We start from the raw sequence: 23,846 nt of genomic DNA, 5'->3' as shown, positions 1-23,846 counted from the left end.
CTGCAGCGAGAACACAGGACGTCACTTGGCCTGACTGACCATCTCAACAAAACCAAGCGGCCAGGGTGCCTGGGTGGCTCAGTTGGTTAAGCGACTGCCTTCGGCTCAGATCATGATCCTGGAGTCCTGGGATTGGTCCCACATCCGGCTCCCTGCTCAGCGGGGAGTCTGCTTCTCCCATTGAACTCTCCCCTCTCATACTTTCTCTCTCAAAGAAATAAACAAAATCTTTAAAAAAAAAATAATTAAAAAAAAAACAAAAAAAACCCAAGGGGCCTCTGGGCCAAAAAGGCACCCAGTTAACTGACGTTTTCGAGGGGAAACAGCTTCCAAACATGAGCCGCACGATGTCATCATACGCTCACATTCACGTTCTTTGTGGGGGGAGGTGATCCTCTCCTGCTAACCTTAATTTTTAAAAAAGCATTTTTTTTCTTTTTTTTATTTGTTTATTTTCAGCGTACAGTGTTCATTGTTTTTGCACCACACCCAGTGCTCCACGCAGTACGTGCCCTCCCTATTACCCACCACCGGGTTCCTCAACCTCCCACCCCCCCCCCCCCGCCCCTTCAAAACCCTCTGGTTGTTTTTCAGAGTCCATAGTCTCTCATGGTTCATCTCCCCTTCCAGTTTCCCTCAACTCCCTCTCCTCTCCATCTCCCCATGTCCTCCAGGTTATTTGTTATGCTCCACAAATAAGTGAGACCATATGATACTTGACTCTCTCTGCTTGACTTATTTCGCTCAGCATAATCTCTTCCAGTCCCGTCCATGTTGATACAAAAGTTGGGTATTCGTCCTTTCTGATGGAGGCATAATACTCCATCGTGTATATGGACCACATCTTCCTTATCCATTCGTCCACTGAAGGGCATCTTGGTTCTTTCCACGGTTTGGCGACCATAGCCATTGCTGCAATAAACATTGGGGTACAGATGGCCCTTCTTTTCACTAAATCTGTATCTTTGGGGTAAATACCCAGCAGTGCAATTGCAGGGTCATAGGGAAGCTCTACTCTTAATTTCTTCAGGAATCTCCACACTGTTCTCCAAAGTGGCTGCACTAACTTGCATTCCCACCAACAGTGTAAGAGGGTTCCCCTTTCTCCACATCCTCTCCAACACACGTTGTTTCCTGTCTTGCTAATTTTGGCCATTCGAACTGGTGGAAGGTGGTATCTCAATGTGGTTTTAATTTGAATCTCCCTGATGGCTAGTGATGATGAACATTTTTTCATGTGTCTGATAGCCATTTGTATGTCTTCGTTGGAGAAGTGTCTGTTCATATCTTCTGCCCATTTTTTGATATGATTATCTGTTTTGTGTGTGTTGAGTTTGAGAAGTTCTTTATAGATCCTGGATATCAACCTTATGTCTGTACTGTCATTTGCAAATATCTTCTCCCATTCTGTGGGTTGCCTTTTTGTTTTGTTGACTGTTTCCTTTGCTGTGCAGAAGCTTTTGATCTTGATGAAGTCCCAAAAGTTCATTTTCGCTTTTGTTTCCTTGGCCTTTGGAGACATATCTTGAAAGAAGTTGCTGTGGCTGATATCGAAGAGGTTACTGCCTATGTTCTCCTCTAGGATTCTGATAGATTCCTGTCTCACGTTGAGGTCTTTTATCCATTTCGAGTTTATCTTTGTGTACGGTGTAAGAGAATGGTCGAGTTTCATTCTTCTACATATCGCTGTCCAGTTTTCCCAGCACCATTTATTGAAGAGACTGTCTTTTTTCCATTGAATATTTTTCCCTGTTTTGTCGAAGATTATTTGACCATAGAGTTGAGGGTCCATATCTGGGCTCTCCACTCTGTTCCACTGGTCTATGTGTCTGTTTTTATGCCAGTACCACGCTGTCTTGGTGATCACAGCTTTGTAGTAAAGCTTGAAATCAGGCAACATGATGCCGCCAGTTTTGTTTTTGTTTTTCAATATAGCTAAAAAACCAGATTTTCCAGGCCACTTTTTCATTCTTCTAATTTTTCTTCTTTAGTTTTAAATCAAAAAGAATCTCACTCAAAGATTTAAAAGCTCGGTATTAATCCCACATGTAGAGGTTACGAACCATCAAGTCCCCTCTGGAATGGGTAACGTTACTGCAAAATGCCCTTCAGTCATGATCACAAACACCATCAAGCTACTCCGAGAAATTACTAACACCACTGATTTCCAAGGTATTAGAATATAAAACATCAAAAGAATAAATCCCCAAGTCGTTTATAAACTTTACTTCTCTTCTCATCATTTTTTTTCAGTACAGACAATCACTGTTTCTGCTTCAAATTCCTTAACATCTTAACAGGTCAAGACTTCCCAGGACTTCTTCAAATAGCAGCAGGCAGCGACTCTTTTTGTTTGTTTTCCTAATCACTTTAATACCAACGTGCCACAAACAGAACCTTTCTTTTTTTTTTTTAAGTATTTTTTTAAAGATTTTATTTATTCATTTGACAGACAGAGATCACAAGTAGGCAGAGAAGCAGGCAGAGAGAGAGGAGGAAGCAGGCTCCCCGCTGAGCAGAGAGCCCGATGTGGGGCTCGATCCCAGGACCCTGGGACCATGACCTGAGCTGAAGGCAGAGGCTTTAACCCACTGAGCCACCCAGGCACCCAAACAGAACCTTTCTTCTCCAGTGAAGCACGTCTCAAACAAGGTGGGGAAAAGGCCCTTCAAAGGACTGTCCCCGTGTGTCCCCAAAGCTCGGCAGCGCTAGATTACAGAGAATGTTTAAACGCGGAAACAACCTGTTTTTGGGTGAAGAGCGAGTGCCTGACCAATACTTTAGGGACCCACCACGTGGTTTCCTGCGCAACAGAAAACTCTTCCTACAGAAGAGGCCAGAAGACAGGCCTCGCGTCAGTGACGGACCAGACCGAGGCCTGCTGCACCCGCGCCGCGACCCCCCATGGCAGGCTGTGGGGATGCCGGCGGCTCTGCCCCCAAGGCCACTCACCGTCCTCGCTGAAGACTGGCACCGTGAGCAGATACTGCAGGATCTTCCGGTCCCTCTCAAAGGGACACTCCACCTGTTTCCACGTCATGAACTCACTCACTTGTTTGGCCAGTTCCCAAAATTTCTAAGAAAAAAGAAGAGTTGAAAAGCGGTCACGAAAAATCGCGAGCGTTCCATGGCTGTTTCTTCCCCCTCTGGCTTTGAACCAACTGAACCACGTGATTTTCTTAATCTCACACAAACTAGCTCTAAGTATCTGTGCGAACACGTAAACATCTGCGCACATCCCTCCAGATAATTATTAATAATAACCTTGAGCTCATTTATTCCACTCGGTACTCGGTAGTGGTATTTCCTTACAAAACAACAGAGAGAAAACTTGGTTCTAGAACATCAGAAGTGGCTCTGGAGGCCTGGCCGGGAGGGAGACGGCCGGGCGCCTCCCCCCCCCCCCCCACCCCGCGCTGGGATCCCGCGGCCTCCCCTTACCTCGAAGTTGACGTGGCCGTTTGGAAGTCGGTTGGCACAGCCCTCGTTGAGGAAGTAAATATCTTTGATTAAAAGACTGAAGAATGGTATCACGATCTAGAAAAAAGAAAAGATTTGGGTTTGCTCGGGCAAATAGGTTTTCAGTCTCTCATCGAACAGTACAAGGATTCCTGACGGCCAGGAGCGCTGACTTGTGTAACAGGCAACAATGAAGTAAGACACAGTGTTTCATTCGCTGAAATGAAGTAAGACACAGTGTTTCATTCGCCGCCCAGGACAGCACTTTCCTCCCTTGCATAATTTTGCTAAAGCTGCAAATGCTAATAGTAACCAAAGCCCAACAGAGACACAGGCATTAGGAGGTGGAGCTGGCGGAGCTTCTGCAGTCTTCCCCACGGCCGCATCGTAAACGTACACGTCCTAGTTAGAACCAGGGGAGAACTACAAGAACTCCGGCTTCTCGTCTAGCGAGCCCTTCGTCGAGCAAAGTACTGACAGAACCTGTCACTGCAGGTATTTTCAGATTTTAAGACGTGTGACCCACTGCCCCACTAGAAATCCGTACTGCTGTATCCTTTAGTCTTAGACGAATCTCTTTGGAGATGAACATTTTACTCTTGAAGCCATCGCTCAAGATAACGTGAGAGCTCAGGGTTTTAGGTCATGGTGGCCGCAGACTTGCTATTGGGTAAACCTGGCCTTCAGCAGAGAAGCACCTGTTCTCGTGGGAGATCACCTGGGCAGAACCTTGCACAACGTGTTGTGAGATGTGTCCGAGCGCGGAGGGATATGCATGTGTCTGTTAGAATGAATGGCTATTTGAAAAGCAGTAAACCTCCAGTAAGACGTTCCTGCCTCGGGTCTTTGATTTGATGAGGTGGTATTTAATTAAATTGTTACTAAAATAATCATCTCTAAAAAACTATCTTACATCCTATGAAGCCCGTAACGAACAAAGAACAAAGCTCAGATTCTGCAACTTCCACCTTGTCTCAAACAAGTTTTGCAGATTCTAAGTGTGCTACAGCACGCAATGCTCCAGTCACGAGCCCAGGCCTCTGCAGTTCACCGAAGAGCAGGTGTTTGGAGTTTCCTAAGCCCGTGACTCATGGGGCACATCCACTGCAGACGAATGGGAGCTCTGGAAAACACGTTCTTGGGCTCACACACAAAAATACGAGCTATCACTTTTCACTTCCAGAGGTAAATTCAGATGCCCCCAGTCATTTAAAAAAAAATAAGACCTTGGTTATTTTTTTATTTCATTGGTCGCTGGAATAGCCAAAGTGAATCTGTGGTTTTGACAGTGTCCCTGAGTCACTGTAATCATTGCTCTGGTCTGTAGAAGCCTCTCGGTCAGGATGCCCTCATCGCCCCCCTTCCAAGATCACCGGTTAATCCTCTGTTATTTGAGGACTACATGGCCGTCGTAACAATGAAAAGGCACATGCCGGACCTCGCTTCGTTGAAAGGGCACCTCTGACGGGGAAGCCTGGGTTTCGGACCCCGCCAGACCTCGGCTTCCTGTGGCCCCACAGTTTACGGGCAGCGTGAGCCGGGAGTCCGCACACAGCGGCCCGCAGCCCGGCCCAGGCCCTCCCCGTGTGGCCAGGGGCCACGCATTTTACATTTTTAAGTGGCTGGAAAAATATCAAAACGATATTTCATGGGCATGAAAATGACAGGAAATTCAACTTGCAGTGGCCCGACAGCCTTATCGGAAAAGAGCCCCGCGCGCTCGCGCATCTACGTGTCGTCTGTGTCTGCTTCTATGCCTGCGCGTCACAGTGGAGTAGCCGCGTGGCCCACAGAGCCTAAAATACTTGTGACCTGGCCCTGGATGCGAAAAGTCTGCCGACCCCTGATGCAAGCTTAAATGCAAAGAAACCTAGTTTCCTCACTCAAAATGGGAACCACAGTAACCGCCTCCCTGACTTGTGGTGAGGATTAAATAACACAGGTCCGACCTCAGGTAAGCTCTCCCCAAAAGCCAACGGGGCCCACAGAAAGGGGAAAACATGACAGATGCACCTTCCCGAGAACAAGGATGTACCGACACGAGGGACATGAAGACTCAGTCATGGTCAGGATGGCACAGTATGAGTTTTCAGCAAGAATTCTCTTTATTCTCAGCGCCGGGCTGTGAAAGCCACGCGGCGTTGAGCGTTCTGTCTCACACGGATACCGTAAACTTCTCATAACCCCATGTCATGGGCCTCCGGCTGAGGCACAGGGCTACACCTCACGGAATGTTCACACTCATGGTGCCTCCAAGATGACCCTATATACAGAGAGAGAGACTTCACGTATGAGAGAGAGCATCTGGTATCTGTCTGACTTATTTAACTCAGCATGACGTCCCTGAGGTCCATTTATGTTAGAAGTCGCAGGATTTCTTCTTTTTCGTGGCTGAGTACTACTCCACTGTGTGTTAACCACCTCTTTATCCATTCACCCACCGGTGGCACCTCTGCTTGTTCTCCTGTCCTGGCTATTGTGAATCCTGCTGCAGTAGACACAGGGGTGCGGAGAGCTTCTTGTTTTCTTTGGAGAAATGTCAAAAGTGGAACTGCTGGGTTCATCCCTGACTAACGGCTTGGGTCACTCTTCCAAGAACACAGAAATGTGAGTTATCTCCCTTCACTGCTCTGTTCCTTCCATCCATACGCCTTCAGCTTCTAGTTCACTCCCGGACAGTTCTCTTCGTATCTGCAGCCCCTACAACAAACCTAACCTAATAAAAATCAGGAGACTATAAGGGCTCTGGCTTCCCAGGCACTAAAGGTAGATGTACGGATTACCAATAGGAGGGTTTCTGCAAGGTTTTTGGAGGTCCTGCCAATGAAGTCTTTCGTGGGAGAACTTCTCAAGTAATGATGTTTTCTAATTCACTTTCAAAACATTCTTTTTTTTTTTTTTTTAAGATTTTATTTGTTCAAGTAACCTCTGCCCGCAAGGTGGGGCACAAACCCACGACCCCGAGATCGAGAGCCCTATGCAGGCTTCACCAACTGAACTAGCCAGGCGCCCTCTTTCAAAATATTCTTAATTCAGAGATTTAGCAAATATGCTTTAGAGGCACAGTCGGTTTCATGCCTAGAAATGCATGCTGTTGAGCGGGAACAAGTTCCCACAAACACAAATGGAATGGTGAAAGGATTTAAAACCATGTAATCGTATGGCAAGTGGCTAAAAACCGGAGGCAGGATGCATAGGAAAAGTCGCTATGTAAAGATCATTTAAGGGCCTCCGTGCAGAAGACAGAATTGATTGTTCTAGGCTATGGTACCTAGAGATGTACCACCTTGGTCATAAACTCACAATCTGAAAGGATATTAAAGATGCTACTACCCGAACTGTGTTGCTAGGAAGATTTTTAAATTACTTGGGAATAAAGAGAGTTTCTCCTCACTTCAAAAAAAGGAAAAATAAACGCCAACCCTCCTGAATAAAAGATGTGTTTTACCCAGAAATGTTCTCATTCACAGCCTTTGAGATCAATTGTGAAAAAGCAACGGCATTTTTTTTTCATGATGGTGATTTTGTTTGTCTTGCAAACGAGAGAGAACAACTCATACTCCCACACAGAACTGGTTTGAAAGGACAGCAAAACAACAGCGGACAGAGTGTGTTAAATGACTAAAGGGTAAATACTTCGGACTGTTCTCTGGAAAAAGCTGTTGGAGTCCCAGAAGTCTAGTCTCTCTGGGGCCTGGACTTCAGAGTGAGGTTGGCCAGGGCGCCCTGCTGGAGGTAGGGATCGTCAGCCTCCTGGCTCTCCCGGAGGGTCCCGCAGAGACAGCCTTGCACCCCCTGGGGAGGGAGGATGAGAGGATGCGGCCCCCCATGTGCTGATTTCCTGAAGCCGAAGCAACTTCTGATTAGAATTTTCTCAGTCTTGTCACAGGAGTGCTGAGACCTGAGCAAGTAAAACCTCACAGCCAGTCTGCTCCGTCCGGCTAAATGGAGACTGTTTTCCCTGCTTCAGCTCCTCTCTGACCTGGTCTCTTCAAAAAACTTAATTATTGGGTTCCCAGCGTCTCTCAAACGTTATCAGAACTGATACTCTGGACTTTGTGGAGAAGCCGTTCGACCTTTTCAAAAGGCGTTTCCTCTCGTGTTTTGTTTTTATTCTAGATCACTGAGGCTGAAGCTTTTTTGCAGAAGGGACTGAGATGCCCTGCGGTGGTTTTCACCCTCATTTCTAAAATTTGTTGACAATACAGTTTGACTTAAAAGATGGACAGATAAGCGAAACATATTTTCATCAACCTCCTCAGCTCGTTTACCGTAAGCAGGTACTGACTTCACAAATGACACGATCTCTAAATGTCAAAAGGACTGTTCCTTTTCACCGAAGAAATAGGACACTAACGTGGGCCGAGAAAGGACCCACAGAGTCGAGCGTATGACAGAGCCAGGACTGAATGAAACTGTTTAAGGGATGAGCAGACAGAATACGGACCATTGGTCTCTCAGACATCACCCCTGCACTTTCTGTCGCCCACATGCCCACCTAGTAACAGCCTAACTCTACAGTGACCAACCTCCTTCCTGCAAATAAATGACTTAGCCACAGGAGGTAAGTTAATTCTTGTAAGAAGAAAGCTTATACTCAATCAGCTACCTTGTGCCGAGCTGAAATGTCTGTTTTCCATTAAATCAAATTACTCTAATGTCAGCTGTCATCTTAACACATGACCTCATTTATTGCTTGAAAAACAACTAAAACATAGAATAAAATGATCATTTAAATAATGCAGTAGCAACACAGTACCGTCCATGTATAACGGATACTAACTCGGTACCTTCCTCTAGCATTCCCCTTCTCCACGTGGCAAGGCACAAACCCTTCCGTAGTCTCTCAACTTCCCTCCTGGATCTGAAGCTCGGGGCAGGAGTTCATGGTGCATTTTAATGCCACACGTGGTAACTAACATGAATACAACTCCTGTAGGCACGTACCTTCTCCCGGCTGCTGTGAGCCGTTAAAGACCTTTGCGCTGCCCCACGAAGAGCTGTTCGGTAGTTGTAGAAATTACTGGAAGGGTCCATCTGATGCTGCCCACAAAAGAGAAAAGAGTATTAATCCTTTGCTTCCCACCAGCACAAAGTCGGCAAGACCATACTTTGACCCTACATAACAAACTGCAGTAGGCAAGGGGCCCAGGGAGCGTCGTGGGTTAAGTGCGCACTCTCGGTTCCAGCCCAGGCCCCGACCTCAGAGTCACGAGATGGAGCTTGCTCAGGGCTCCAAGCTCCGCGGAATCTGCTTGCATTTCTCTCTCCCTCTCCCTCCCCCCACCCCTATTACCTCTTTCTCTCTAAAATAAATAAAAAGATCTTTAAAAACAATCGCAATAGGTGAGGCAACTCATTAAGGACAGGGATGACCCCTCGTACACACGCAGGCATAAAGCCCGTCAGAACACACATTTTCTTTGTTGAGCTTTGATTCATTTACGTAAGCTGATGTCGGCTTCAACAAGGTCAAACCTAGACCAAATTCTTTCCAGCTTCACCTTGGAGATTAGACTTAAAAATGATACCAGAGAATCAGAAGCCAGGATAGGAAACCATTTCCAGATTTCACTCGAATGTTAACGGACCAGTTGCCGGTTGGCCGTGCATAGTGACCCAACCCATTGGTGTGAACGTGTTCTCTGCAGGGGGTAACAAATCGCTCATAGGTAAGGGAGGCTACTGTCTTATCAGAAGGAGAAGACATTAGACAACACAAATACGAATAAAGGCATAATAATGCAATACGTCAGTGCTGCTTCCCAATCTGGAGAAAACTTAGGAAAGGACATTTTTTTATTCTCTCCAAAGACCACTGATTCAAAGCACCAGCACGCAGAGGAGATAGCGACATGAGTATGACCCAAACACAAGTGCCTTTATGGACAACTCTGTCCTCCGAATTACCCTGCAGAGCCTTTGTACAGGTTAGCTAAATGCGCTAAAGACGGCGAGTGAGTATTTCTAGAGGGTTGGCACTCTTTCCCGGGACACTGCAAACACAGGCCATCAGCCGGCCCGAGGCAGAACTCCCAGTGGCTCAGGATCCAGACTCCCTCCTGGCAAACAACAGGATGTAACTGACAGGTCGCCATTTCTTAAGCCGGTCTGCCCCAAGGTGGACCCTCTGTCTACGAACGGGCCGGGCTACAACCCGATCTCTCCTCCCCTCTGCCAGTTCTGACCCCCTTCCCTGTGTCTGTAAGGAGAGACGGGCTTTCTTCCCTATAGGACGCCCTGACCAAGGGCAAAGCTCACACAGAAGAATCTCACTTTCTGGCTATAAATGTTAGCGGCAAGGCTCCAGCTCCACGTACCTCAAGAACATCAAACTTTGCAGTCTTCACTTTAGCCCAAGTTTTTTTCAGTCGAGACACCGGGCTCATGTTCATGCCGGCTTCCCATTCGAAACGGAGTGGAGACGGGAGAAAAAGTTGAAACAGACGAGTAAGAGAAGTCATTCGAAATTATACTCCAAAAAGTGTTCATTACTAAGTGCAAGTTAACGTGATAAAAAAAACACCCGCCAGTTTCCCACAGTAGAAATACCGTCTCACACCCCACCAGTAATACAAGGACTTCCTCTTTCTCCTCATCTTCACCAATACCTGCTTCACCCAGTCCTTTTTTTTTTTTAAGATTTTATTTATTTATTTGACAGATCACAAGTAGGCAGAGAGAGAGAGAGGGAAGCAGGCTCCCTGCCGAGCAGAGAGCCCGATGCGGGACTCGATCCCAGGACCCTGAGATCAAGACCTGAGCCAAAGGCAGAGGCTTAACCCACTGAGCCACCCAGGCGCCCCTCACCCAGTCCTTTTAATTTCAGTCATTTACTTCAGTGTGTAATGGTTTTACACTCTGATTTTAATGTGTATTTCTCTGATGACTAGTGATATGGAGCACATTTTTATATACTATGATCTATACTATAACAATAAGTATACAAAAGCAAACTTTTGGGACATATCTGAGTATCTGCCCTGTTTTCCACTGGGTTATCGGTCTCCTTATTGATTCACAGAGTCCTTTACAGAGTCTGGATGCAAGTTCGTCGTCAGCCGTCACGTGTTACGGGTACTTTCTCCCACGACATGGTGTGTCTTGACATTTTCTTAGTGGTATAAGGGAAATTAAGTGAACGTCTACTGCCTAGACTGTGGACTTTTGGGTCCCTGATTTACATGGTCTTTCTCTTCACTATTTTCAAGAAGTAAACCAGACAAAAAGCCAAAGTGTGGTATTTTTAGCAAGAAAACAAGGAAAATCATGTTGAAAAGAAAACGGAATACAGAACTGGTGAGGGGGAGTTATCGGGATCAAAGCACTGAGTCACATCTGGTAGATTCTCCAACGTCAAACTGACTCTGACTCTAGAGGGTCCGGTAAATATTCACCTGTTTATCGACTACCTAAAATGTGTATGATTTATCCTATAAATAGGGTATTGTCGAATGAAAGAGTCACTACCGATAATCGTGGCATGACCCGGGCACTCTGTTTACAGGATGAATGAAAAGAAACATGGTCACTGGTGTTAAGACCCCATGTTACAAAGAAGGAGCAAAGTCCGTCCACCAGAGTAATACGGGGTTGCGGGAGGTGAGTCCTAGGAGCAGGGACCGTCACAAGATCCCCTTTCTCAGGCCACCCTCCGGTCCGTGCTGCTAACATCACACATGTTAGGTTCAGATCATACATTCTGTCATGCTTGACACACAAGCTGCCCAAACACCTTTTAAAACCCTCCATTTAGACGAATCTCTCCCTCATGAGTTTCTATCGGTAAATATTTAGGTGAGGACAAACTGACGGTACTCCGTGAAGTCCCACACGTCAAACAGAGTGTGCGCACTCGTACGATGCTGACATTTAAAGCATCCGGAACATTCTAGAACCCAGGATTCTAGAAAAACCCAGGATACAGTTTTCATTAACGAAACTGTACTACGTGTGCATTTTAGTGGACTCACTTCCCAAGACCTCACAAGTGAAGGACCCGCGTCGTCCAGAAAATACTCACAGATTATGGCCATCAGGGAATTGAAGTTGCCGATGTTGAAACACTCCCGAGCTACGTCAATGAAATACTCGATCATCCTTGCCCGGTGCTTCTTCTTTACAGGCTGTACAGAGACGGGGAGAAAGGAGGGCAGTGATCCAACACATGGACCCAACAGATGGAAAATAGTATGAAATAACAGGGAGAGCGAGGAGAAAGGGAAAACTGGCTTCTCACCATGCAGATCTCGGTGGCAACCAGGTAGCTGAGCCGGTTGAACCATTCCACATACGCCTCCAAGTTTCGCGTTTTCTTCCGTTCAGTGTAGCAGCTCTAGAGAGAGCAAAGCGAGCAGATGAGTTGGAGACCAAGAGAAAAGAGTGGACTGGGCTCTCGTTTCGGCCAGACACGGGCCTTTAGTCCAGTTTATGGAGCAAGACACCTTCCAAGACAAGGGGATGGGGAAGGAGGGAGAGAAAATCACTAACATTCTGGACTCCCTTCACAGAAATACCACAATCTCTTCCTATGGTCCAGTGAAACCCATAAGATCTAGCCAGAGACGTACTCCGAAGTGTTCAAAATAGGGCCTTCCCACCCCCCGCCCCCCAGAAATTAAGTCACTCTCGGTGGGAACTGTCTTCCGAAGCACAATTCAAAGGGTTTGGCTGCGCTCCAAAGCAACCTGGACTGACGAGTGGGTGGGAATGCCAGCTGCTAGCGACATGGCGAGGAGAGGCTGAGAACGGGACTAGGGTATTTTCTCGTAAAATGCAGTCCAGGACAAAATTTCGGAGCATCATGTAGCAAGAAACTAAACATCTTCCAAGCTGGGTAAATGAGAGTCTGGGCCGTCCCAGTCCTCAGGAGGGTGAACGGCGCGTTACTCAAAAGCGAAAGGCACTCAGCTCATCTTGGCGCTCAAGGCCAAGCCTGACCGGGTAATTACACCCCTCTTTCCTTCCTTCCAAAAAAATCTAACAAAAAAAGTCCTCTAGCCTCCTACCCAAAGCGTAATCCTTGCTTCCTGTACTGAGGGAAGCTATTCTAAGGCCGGAAAACAGCTGTTCCCCTAAGTTCCAACGGGGGTTTCACTACTGGATGACCAGTCTTTTCCGAACAACTCGAGATGCTTCTGGGGCCACTGGGGAAACGTCTCATGTGAGTTCACTGACCTCGCACCCACGCGTGTTACTTGCTTCACGTGTGGCTCACTCGGGCAACGAGCCTGTCACGAGAGATGGACCTTAAAACCAGCAGCAAAGCGGCGGAGACCCTTACTGGGCACGCCGCATGTGTGTCCTGCCTTTCCCGCCCCTGTGACTGAGTCACGAGCGGAGCATTCTCTGGTATTTTTTCTGATTTAATCTGCTAAAACCATTACGCCTTTATCTCCGACCTTCATCACCGCAAATCCTGTGTCTACTTGCTTATTAAATTTCCCAATAAGGAGGAAGAAGAGGCTCGGGTTTGTGATAGGGTAAGAATACGGTGACGGTGCTTGAAGACCAGGATTAAGAAAAACGCAATGAATCAGATGTGTCTAATGAAAACAAACACCCTCTGACTGTAAAGCCTAAGACAAAATAATTCCAATCTCTGTCTCTTGCATCTACTATCACACACTAAGAAGTCCCATTTCCAGTTTCAGAGCTGACCTCTAGGTCGGCCGATTACCTTGTCATTGTCCAAAGGGTCCTTCTGTACAAACGCCTGAACAAATTCTTCTGGCCCAATATAATTGAGCCTTTCCTGAAACACCAAACCAGCAGGTCAACGTTAATAAAGAAAACGAGAAGAAATGGACTGTTAACTCCTTCTGTTGACTTCTGGCACGGCCTCCGCTTTTTATGCAGCTTCTAAAATGAGCCTTTAACCCTAAATACTGTCATCATCTTCGCGATCTGAGCAGAGGCAACTCTCTGCTGAAGTCAGGGCCACACGGCGTAGTGAGAGGCCAGCAAGTCATGAACGGAGGGCAAAGATGAGGGAGGTCGGTCGATCTGCCCTTCGGTCTCGCTTGCTAGTGTTTATGTGAATTTCCCAGGGCGCCTGGGAAAGTCGGTTAAGCGTCTGCCTTCAGCTCGGGTGGTGATCCCAGCGTCCTGGGATCCAGCCCCACGTCAGGCTCCCTGCTCAGCAGGAAACCTACTTCTCCCTCTGCCTCTGTGCTCTCACTCTCACATAATAAATAAATCTTAAAAAAAAAAAACAAAACGGAAATCCCAGAATGTCAAAAACATTCATGTTCAAGGTCTAAGCAAAACACATCCCAGCTCCTGCCCACAGTGCTCCCCATTTGGGTCACGCTAACAGAGTCTCCCGGGACGTGACTGCTGACGGTGTGTGCGGTCCCACAGCAAACGGTGACAAGGACCTTACCAGCTCGATGTGAGTCAGCTGCTGAGCCAGAGTGTAAGGGTCACTGCAGACGGTGATGACGTCCCTCTGAATGGACTGTGGCTTGGTCTTGAGAACCGTGAGCCGATCCGTCGACGTGGAGCTGATTTTCGCCAGGACTTCCTCGTACTGGCTGAGCGTGGCCAGTTTGCGGATCAGACCCTGAATCATCTGCTGGACATTCTTCCTGTACGTCTGCCGGGGGCAAGCGCAGGATTACGCTCACTCCGCGTGTGGACCTTCCCCCCCAGGCACACTCAGGCCTGTGTTCCCAGGTGCTGGAGAAGCCACGGGCAGTTATGGGACGACCGAGTCCAGCGCTGACAGTCCGAGAGGGACACGTCGCCCCTAAGGGGCCTTTTCAGACCTGGAAAGTGAGCTCTTTGCTCAGGCTGCTCCGAGAGCACGATTCAGGCTGAGCCAGGAAAACCCCACAGCGACACTTTGATGAGTTACTGCACAGAACTAAGTGCTCCCTGGGCGGGCACAGGAACGCCCCGCTTCACCCCGCGCAGCTAGAGCACACTGACCTCCGCTCGGGGCAGCCTCTTCCTAAGGCTTCTCCGCCGGGCCACCTGCTTGATCCCCCTGCGCCTCTCGGCTGTGTCTCGGTCGTCTATAAGCGACACCGGCCGGACAGAAAATACCACTATCCCCACGTCCCCCCGCCCGCACCCCCTCCGGACTTGCACAGAGGACGCGGCTGGTGCAAGGAGGCAGCGGACGTTCATTGCTGGCACCTGCCCTCCACGGGACTCACGTCCATTTCTATCCCACACATGAGTCAGTGCGAACGCTCGCGACCAGCCAGCCTCCCCCGCGTGGCGGTCCTCCTGGTGATGCTCTCCAGCCGCAGTCCGGGCCGTGCTGCACGACAGCCGCAACCCTTAAGACCAATCAGCTTCCAAAGAAACTCACGGATCGAGACAAATGTCAGTCTCTTGCTTTTTACAGCACTCGTTAAGTCAAAGAAATAACTTCACAATCAATCCATCCGGGGGCCTGCACGACAGAAGCTACGGCATTATCTTCTTCTGCCTTGTCTCGCCCCAGACTGCCAAGCAAATGACCACCCCCTAGGTAAGTGACCTGAGAAAGGCCCCCACGCTAACCCGGTCCTTAGGTCAGCACCTCCGAGGAGGGCCGTCCTGGTGAACTGAGATGTGGAAAGGCCTATGGTTACATTCCTCTGCTCAGTCAGACCCTTTTTAAAAGGTGTTCCCCACGATTGCTTTCTGAGATTGTTTGGAAACTGAATGGCATCTTACCTATAAGTACAAGAGCCCTATCATGTTACAGAGGCAACCTGGTGTACCAGAGCCAATTACAGAAATCCGAACGGGCAGATATCTGCATACAAGGAAAATCCCAAATGCATCTGGAAATGACCGATTCTCACTTAGTCAAGGCAAAAGAAGCTTACCAGCCTTCCTTTCCTTTTCTCTGTCTCCACTTGTCTGGAGTATATGCTACTCAGTTCTTGAAACTGGCCCATTAGGTCACCTCTTTTTCCCCCTCTGTTATCCACAGACCACCCTAAATCATTAATGAAATGCCTAAGTGTTTAAAAAGTTGAACCTGGGGCACCTGGGTGGCTCAGTGGGTTAAAGCCTCTGCCTTCGGCTCAGATCATGATCCCAGGGTCCTGGGATCGAGCCCTGCATCGGGCTCTCTGCTCAGTAGGGAGCCTGCTTCCTCCTCTCTCTCTGCCTGCCTCTCCGCCTACTTGTAATTTCTGTCTTTCAAATAAATAATAATAAAATAAAATCTTAAAAAAAAAATAAAAAGTTGAACCTTCCAAAAACCTATCTTCCACCCAGCATTAACGTTATCAATTTAGAAGATGCTATCTATTTGGTAATAGGCTTGTCACTCAAAGGAAAATGTCTTTTTCTTTGGAATTTGAAGCTCAAGACTGAATTAAGGGCTAACTAAATCCCTCATGGTGGGGTGAAGCCTAGGACGGGGGATGGGTAAAACGGGTGAAGCTGGTCAAAAGGTACAAACTTCTAATTATAAAATAGATGAGTCCTGGGGACATGATTATGGGACTGTCGTTAATAATACTGTACCGCATCTTTGACACGCTATGAGCATGGATCCTCAAGTTCTCATCACAAGGGGAAAAATTCTGCAACTGTGTGCTGACGGATGTTAGTAAGGCTTACTGCGATCACGATATATGCAAATATCAAGTCATTAAGCTGTACACCTGAAACTAATACCGTTAGATGCGAATTACACCTAACAATATATAAAAACAAAACAAAATAAAATAAATCCCTTGTCCCCGTCTCCCTTGCTTTTCTGCTTTCATCATTTTGAGTTACACTAAAAATCTGTGAACTTAAAACGGTTTCTTCAGTCCCTGTCCCAAGGTCATACCTCACATTCCGGGTGATTCTGGTCTGTAGCAAAGGACCAGGATCTACGCTCTACTGGCATGTCTGGTGAAAGATTCTTTTTTTTTAGATTATTAACTAGCTTTATTTCATTTATTTATTTAACTTAATTTCTTTTCAGTGCTCCAGAACGCATTGTTTAGCAGCAACCCCAGTGTTCCACGCAATCCATGCCTCCTTAACACCCAGCACCAGGCTCCCCTAACCCCCACCCTCTCCCCTCCAAAACCCTCAGTCTGTTGCTCAGAGTCCACAGTGTCTTATTCTACACTTTAAAGTATACGTTTTTAAGGGAAGTGGTTGAGGGATGGAGCAAAGATTCAGCTAGTGAGCAGCAAGCAACAAGCTATAAGGGGAAAATGTATCCAAGAGGGTGTAGGGCAAAGCTACTGAAGTAATGAAGAACGTGTGTGTGTGAGAGACAGACAGACAGACAGAGACAGACAGGGCAAAGCTACTGAAGTAATGAAGAACGTGTGTGTGTGAGAGACAGACAGAGACAGACAGACAGACAGACAGAGACAGACAGACAGACAGACAGACACAGACAGACAGACACAGACAGAGACAGACAGACAGAGACAGACAGACAGAGACAGACAGACAGACAGACAGAGAGACAGACAGAGACAGACACACAGACAGAGACAGACAGACAGAGACAGACAGAGAGACAGACAGAGACAGACAGAGACAGACAGAGACAGACAGACAGAGACAGAGAGAGACAGACAGACAGAGACAGACAGACAGACAGAGAGACAGACAGAGACAGACAGACAGAGACAGACACACAGACAGAGACAGACAGAGACAGACAGACAGAGACAGACAGACAGACAGGGACAGACAGAGACAGACAGACAGAGAGACAGACAGAGACAGACAGAGACAGACAGACAGAGACAGACAGACAGGGACAGACAGACAGAGACAGACAGGGACAGACAGAGACAGACAGAGAGACAGACAGAGACAGACAGACAGAGACAGACAGGGACAGACAGACAGAGACAGACAGACAGACAGGGACAGACAGACAGACAGACAGAGAGAGTGTGTGCAGGTGCGACCTCTTAGAAGCTCCTGCCGCTGTCTGAGCCCATTCCAAGTGCTGTTAGGCGCGCTCCCCTCCTGAGTCACGAATTGCTAAATATGCACTATTCCTTTTTATACCTTCCAATGCCAGTGACAGCAATTCCCTGGCAAAGAAAGATAGAAGAAGGACCAGCCCCTTAAGGAAGAGAAAACTGCGTTCTCCCCACTACAGTCACTTGTCATATAATTCAGTCATTAGCTCCATTTCATGTTTCTTGCGGGCAAGTCCTAATAAACCACTTCATTTGGGGAAAATCCCCAAGGGGGAAACATAGTAAGCCAAATTATGCAGAACTGTCCCAGCAGATTCAGCAGAACCCGACAAAATCATACACAGGGCGCACCTGGAGTCCACTGATTGCCAAAAAAATCCCTAAAGTCTCGGGCGAGAAGCAACAAGTCTCCAGCCAAGCCCACGCTCCTTCCTGCAGAGGGAAGTATGTGTTTTCCTCTTCCAGTAACTGCAGAGTTCGCTCCTTCATTCACGCACGGGCTACTGAGTACCTAGGCGATGCCGGGCACTGAGCTAGGAGTTAGGGACGCTACAGTGAACAGAGCGGCCCCAGGAGCTAGGAGTTAGGGACGCTACGGTGAACAGAGCGGCCCCTGGAGTCGGCGGGGGGGAGGAGGTGGAGAACAAAGTATACAAAAAAGCAAGTGATTCCTAGCCACAGGGTGCTCTGGAGAACACGGTGGTGGTGAAAGCCAACAATGAGGGTGTTGTAGGGGGACGGTGGTTGGGGCGGTGAGGGAAGGCGTCTCTGAGGAAAGCATCCACCATAGTCTTAGAGCGGACATGGGGGTTAACAGCATAGTTATCTCCTCGATGTGCAGGAACAGAGAAGACACAAGGAATCTGGGGAACCTGCCGAAGCCCACTCAGATCGGCCAGATGCCAAGTGTGGCCGATTCCGAAAACGGGACTGAAGGGGCCAAAGGAACGGCCTCTCCCTGTAAAACCCAACCTGGTCGAGGCAGGGGATGTGTGGCGACTCGAGCCATGGGTGGTTAATCCATTCCTTGGTTGGACCTGGCTTCCCTTCCTCTTTTCTCACTCAAAACCACCTGGCAATCTCAAGGTTTATCAAGAATTTGCTATTAACAGACAAGAAGCCAGTTCGAAGGCCCTGGGGCCCTCTGACTTCCTCCCAACCCTCAAGGGGCTTGAGCCTGACCCAAAACACCAGACAGGATCCAATCCAACAGACACAGATAGAAGTGATCTCCTCACTGACGACCACCACAAGACAAAAGGCCGCCCATCGGACACTTCCAGAACGCTACCTTTTCATCTGTAAAAGATTGGTCAGGTGTTCCTTTGGAAAGGATCAAGTGACCATTCCTACCTTTTAAAAAAGCAATGCGGGAAGGTCAGTTGACTGACCTGTCCAGTTAGGTACCTAAATTACAGCTTAACTAAATGTGGTACCGACTGACTCCAGACTCAGACTTCAGACAAGAAAAAGTCCTTACAATGCCACTCACCTTTTGAGCATCTTGTACGAACCTGAGTTCACTTAACCAGGACTGACGCTGCCAAGCAACCCAACAGATACAGGCCCTCTAATGTCAGATCGACTGGAAAACCGCCCTGTGCCACTGAATCTGCCTTTGTGCGTGGAGGACGCACCAATTCATGCCTGGCTGGAACCCATCACAGGCAAACCGGCAAAATAATTTTAACAGTCATAACTCGCAAAACGACTCAGGAACCCACTCACTCAGCCTTACAGATAAATCACAGCCGTCCTGATCACAGGGTTCAGTACAACGTCACATGGGCGCAGCAGAAGGGTTAAATCCACTCTCATGAGGACGTAACAGCAGGCGAGTCAAGTTTGTCAACTGCAAATCTGAAATAATTTTTTAAAGCGGGGGGAATGGTCTTAAAATAGATTCACCAGAAGCAGACACAACAGAGAGGGTATCTTGTTACTGATCTTTAGGAGTGCGTTCTCAAGGAAGGTCACTCCGAAGGGAAAATGCATTTTAAGACAAACGAAATAAGACATCTCTCCAGCGCCAAACGCTCTGTCCATCTTTCCCTGCGCGAAAGGCTGTATCTGTGCCCAAGGACTCTGTCCCCAGGAGCTCACTGGCTGGAGAGAAGCTACAAAGACACCCTTGCCCAACAACCTCAGCACAAAACACCAGGCCTCCAGGCCTCCTTCAGAGAGGATCACCCTGCCTGAATATAGCAGCTAGTTAGCTCTTGTCGAAGGCTTGGTGCAGGGAAGTGGTATTTATGACGGAGCATCCAAGAGACTCACTTCTTTTCTCCACCTACCCTAGGTACTGGCCTTGAACCAATTTCCGGCCACCAGAAGACTTGGATCTTTTCCTCTTTGTCTTCTCCTCTCCAGAAGAATGACCTTTGCTAATGACACAGGAATCGTACAGCCTCGGTTTTTTATCAAGGAGCATGTGTTATAAAACCTACACAGAGCAATCTCCCTGATCCCATTCTGTGCCCCCTGGATAAAGTCCTCCGTAAGAAAGTTCTTAAAATTTCATTTAATTTAATGCCCTGAAGAACTAGTAGGCTCTCCTTCCTGATGGTGAAAATCCCGTAACAACCTGTATTTCTATTTTACCCGAAGTTGACGCCGAAACCACAGCAGTCCTGTCCTGCTGGCCTGCTTCCAGACCCTGTGTTTTCTCCCTTCCGTGGTTACAAAGTGTCTATTTCTGATGTATCAACACACAACTTATCATCTATTAACACGTTACCGTGTTATTTATGTTGTATCTAGTTATGCTTAGCTCTATTAATATGACATGTATTCTCGTACATGCTGGGTAACTTGCTGTGTCAAATCTTTTCAGAAGGAAGAAAAGTACAAGTAAAATGAAGACACCCTTGCAACGTGAACCCTACGCGTGAATGGACATGAACATACCCCCAGGTTAATCACATAAAATTCCAGATGATAGCCCTCCGAAGTGGGGTTGTGTAATCCTCCCCATTCCACACACCAAACGGGCACGATGCTATGTCGAAGACTTGCCCAAAGGCAACGCAGAAAGGAAGACGTGGAGATCGTGATACATAATTCAGCACCAGATCCCACCAAGGCTCGGCCTGGAAATTCAAGTACTTTTGCTAAAACTCAGGATACCAACCTCCTCGCCGCTGGCTATCCGGTGAGCCAGATCCTTCAAGTTTCTCATCATTCTTTCATCCCGAAAATCATAAGGAAATGTTTCCGTCCATTCCGTCAGAAGCTGAAGGATTTTGGGTGCAATTTTTCTTATCTGGTTCTGGAAGAAAGAGCACATCTCGTTCAGTGATCTCTATCACCATGGACGGCGTCACATCTGTAACTGAGCAGAGTCACTGGTAAACGTCTCCTGTAAAGTCTTTGGGCTTGAAGAAGTCTAGTCCTCCTCCCCCAAGTCAATGCCAAGTGGCACCAACTTTAGGCAGGATCTAGGGCTCTTCCATGGCCTTTAACTTACACTGCGGGGGCTGGTTGGTTTCACATGAAGGACATGGTGGTTTATTTTTTAAAAATTCCACCACACTGATCATAACGACCGGCACACACGATGCAGGCTTTTCTCTTGGGTAGTGACACTGCAGTATTTTTATAAACTGAAGTGATTCAATAGGACCAAGAACGTTAGAGAAAGAAAGATCTTAGATGAAAAGGACCACTAATTCCGGTGTCCAAGCCTCCACTGTGTTCTTTACGCCATCCCCGTTGCCTCTGCACAGCCGTGACACACTGATGCCCTTCAGCCCGGGGAAAGGGAGCCAGCTTCCCAAAAGCTAAGCGACAGTTACCAAGCCTAGCAGAGAACAGTAAAGTTCAAGGCATATCGTTACCTTATCGCTGTTGGGATCACTTAGTCTCTGGTGCTCAACACATAAGTGGCAAACTTTGGCCATTAACTCGTACGGATGCATGAACAACCGAGAACTGAGTAGGAAGGTAAATATGTACGTTCTCTGCGGCGAGAGAAAAAAAATCATCATGGTTACATTGTCTCTGAGCTAGTATCTCTCCCATAGTTTACACATCGCATTTCACTAAGTTCTCTCGATCAAAGTTAATACACTGAAGCTTCAACAAATAATGCTTCATAGTAAAACTCCTTAAGATGGATTTTTCCTTTGCCTTCTGATGTCCCTCTTCCCTTCAACCACACTAAAAATAACAGAAGTACAAGATAAGTTTATCTACTGCAATTATTCAAAGCACACTTTCACGTCTCTCCCTCTGGGTGCCAGGACACCAGGACACATAACTCACTCTCGCTAAGGAGAATGAAATTCAGCCCAGAGACATAGATCTGACTTAAACAGATCACCCCTACAGAATCTTGTTCTGGGTCCAGATATTACGGTAATTCAATGGAAACCAAAAACACAGCCCACCACAGCTCAAGGATTCTCCAGTGTGTCTGGTGGGCACCCAGCAGAGTCTGTCCGCTTGTGCTAGAACATTCAAAGGCGGGCTTTCAAGTAATCTGCTTACTCGCTGGGAGGCTGAGCAACTTGATAAAACACAATATCACACTATATGCTTTTCTTTAACTACATTGTCTCCCAAGAAGCCAGTAATGAAGTAGGGCTTATTTGCTGTAACAGTTTCAGATTCCCAGTAAAAAGAAAAATCTAGGGTTGTTTCTCATTTTGTTTTGTTTTTTGTTTTTTTTTACCCCCGCCTTCCCCCTCAGGCGCCTTTACTAGCTCATAAACACTTACAGGGCTGAACAAGGGATTCCTTTTACTTCTGATCACAAGTTTTCCCTGTGTGGCAACATATTTCAAAATGCTATGTAACAAATCGCACAGAGAGAGAACTCAGGGAGAAACTATGGTGAACTACGGTGGCAAGCACAAATTATCCTTCGCACACCAAGGTCGTTATATTTATAAAAACGTGAGTCTGTGTCTAGGTAGTTTCATGAACTCCTTATCAACAACCAGCTGCTGTTCAGTAACAGGGGCAGCTCTGGCACCAGTGAAAAGGGAGGGAAAAACACCACTTGCCCAGAAACAGAGAAACCTAGGTTTGATTGCCGATGCTGGGCTGAGACCGTGCGCGGCTTACTCGGCATTCTGAATTTCAGTGCTCTCCTCTCTGGCCTCTTGGAATTGCCGTGGAGAGTGAGAAAATGTAAATGACTTCTCTAGACTAGAAAGTATTACCCCTGTAAAGGTCGGCTCTCAAAGTAAAACATAAGAACCACATCTTGAATATGCCTGTTCCCCTTTCTAGGAAGTCTTCCTGTCCGACTTCACTTTCCTCAGCATGGAGATGGTCTTGGAAAGAAAACAAGGATTGAAGCATCCTTATGCACTGTCCTCCGGCGTTTCTATGCAAGGACAAGGTATGTGCATGAATTAAACCTACAGATACCTCATTTGGATGGCATCTGGCCATCTACAGAGTGGTACCAGCCCCGAGAAGAAACTGAGACGCAGACAATAATCAAAATGTGAAACACACACGGGATCCACTGGATCTCAAAACCCTCGGTAATCAATAGGCATTTTCTGATTTGAAAAATTCTTAGCAGCCCAGATACAATTCAGTATTATCTAGGGTCCCTGCCCCCTACATTGGAATTTCTTCTAAAGACCAGCAGGGATGCGCTTCCGAGGGACAGGGGCACCTACGTCCGGGTAGTAATCCACGTTGGGCACCAAGTGCTGGATGAGCGCTTCCAGAGACCCGGACAGGAGGTTGTTGTCATGGTAACACAGGCCCGCGCAGCCGGCGTCCGCCGCCTGGTACACGTTCCGGTTGTGACCGCTGCTGTCGAACATGGCCGAGAAGGGAGGCGTCTGAGGCATGCTTCCCTACAACGGATTTAAAGGGAGAAAACGTAGCGTCAGTAATACGCCGTCCAGAAGGAAAGTGCACTTCCACAGCCACGAGGGAATACGTAACTTTAAAATCAGGTTAGGTTCGGATGCAACAGCAGCGCCATCGAGGACGCAAATCGCCCTTGGAGTAACGCGCAGCATGCGACTGGGCACAATCCCATTCAGTCCACTGCCGGGCGTGCTTAGATCAGAGGATCCAGCGTGGATCTGAGTTCATGTCTCAGGCTGCGCAGCAGAGATCACTCCTTCACGTGGGGACGGGCACTGGGCTCCACACTGCTTTATCCCACGGAGCCGAGGGCCGGCCAAGGGAGAACGTGCAAGCCCTCGACTGCTGGGAAGACTTCACATCACGCACGAGCAACGCCGGACTGCCACTGGGTGTTAGACTAGAATTCAAGTACACTGTGTGTGAGCGTGCGTGCGTGCGGGTGCACGTGTGTTTACAGATGTGTGTGTCAACAATTCAAGTACACTGTGTGTGAGTGTGCGTGCGCGGGTGTTTACAAATGTGTGTGTAAATCCAGACACTCAACGCTGACCCTCCAGCTTCCACTGGGAGGTCTGACACTGCCGATTTTCACCCATTTGTGTCAAATCCTCGTGGGGTGGGGGTTCTACAAAGCCTCCGTTCTCAGCAAACACG

At 47.7% G+C, this 23,846-nt stretch overlaps 1 protein-coding gene across 1 annotated transcript in view; it reads right to left on the bottom strand.

The window, feature by feature from the left end:
• The window catches only part of RASGEF1B (RasGEF domain family member 1B), a 38,042-nt gene that overhangs the window by 3,903 nt on the left and 10,293 nt on the right, over positions 1 to 23,846 (bottom strand). Inside the window, exons 2-12 of the mRNA XM_045998383.1 lie at positions 22,991 to 23,173; positions 21,191 to 21,313; positions 20,485 to 20,622; positions 13,844 to 14,056; positions 13,139 to 13,213; positions 11,699 to 11,794; positions 11,483 to 11,585; positions 9,780 to 9,859; positions 8,407 to 8,502; positions 3,442 to 3,537; positions 2,953 to 3,076 (exon numbers count right to left, since the gene is read on the bottom strand). Of these exons, the coding sequence (XP_045854339.1) occupies positions 2,953 to 3,076; positions 3,442 to 3,537; positions 8,407 to 8,502; positions 9,780 to 9,859; positions 11,483 to 11,585; positions 11,699 to 11,794; positions 13,139 to 13,213; positions 13,844 to 14,056; positions 20,485 to 20,622; positions 21,191 to 21,313; positions 22,991 to 23,167 (1,321 nt within the window). The 5' untranslated portion in view covers positions 23,168 to 23,173. The remainder of the gene's footprint in view (positions 1 to 2,952; positions 3,077 to 3,441; positions 3,538 to 8,406; positions 8,503 to 9,779; positions 9,860 to 11,482; positions 11,586 to 11,698; positions 11,795 to 13,138; positions 13,214 to 13,843; positions 14,057 to 20,484; positions 20,623 to 21,190; positions 21,314 to 22,990; positions 23,174 to 23,846) is intronic.

The sequence above is a fragment of the Meles meles genome, chromosome 2 (assembly GCF_922984935.1).
Source record: "Meles meles chromosome 2, mMelMel3.1 paternal haplotype, whole genome shotgun sequence".
Taxonomy (NCBI): Eukaryota; Metazoa; Chordata; class Mammalia; order Carnivora; family Mustelidae; genus Meles; species Meles meles.
Note: the sequence above shows the minus strand (reverse complement) of the source record. Positions and strands in the feature narration are given on the sequence as shown.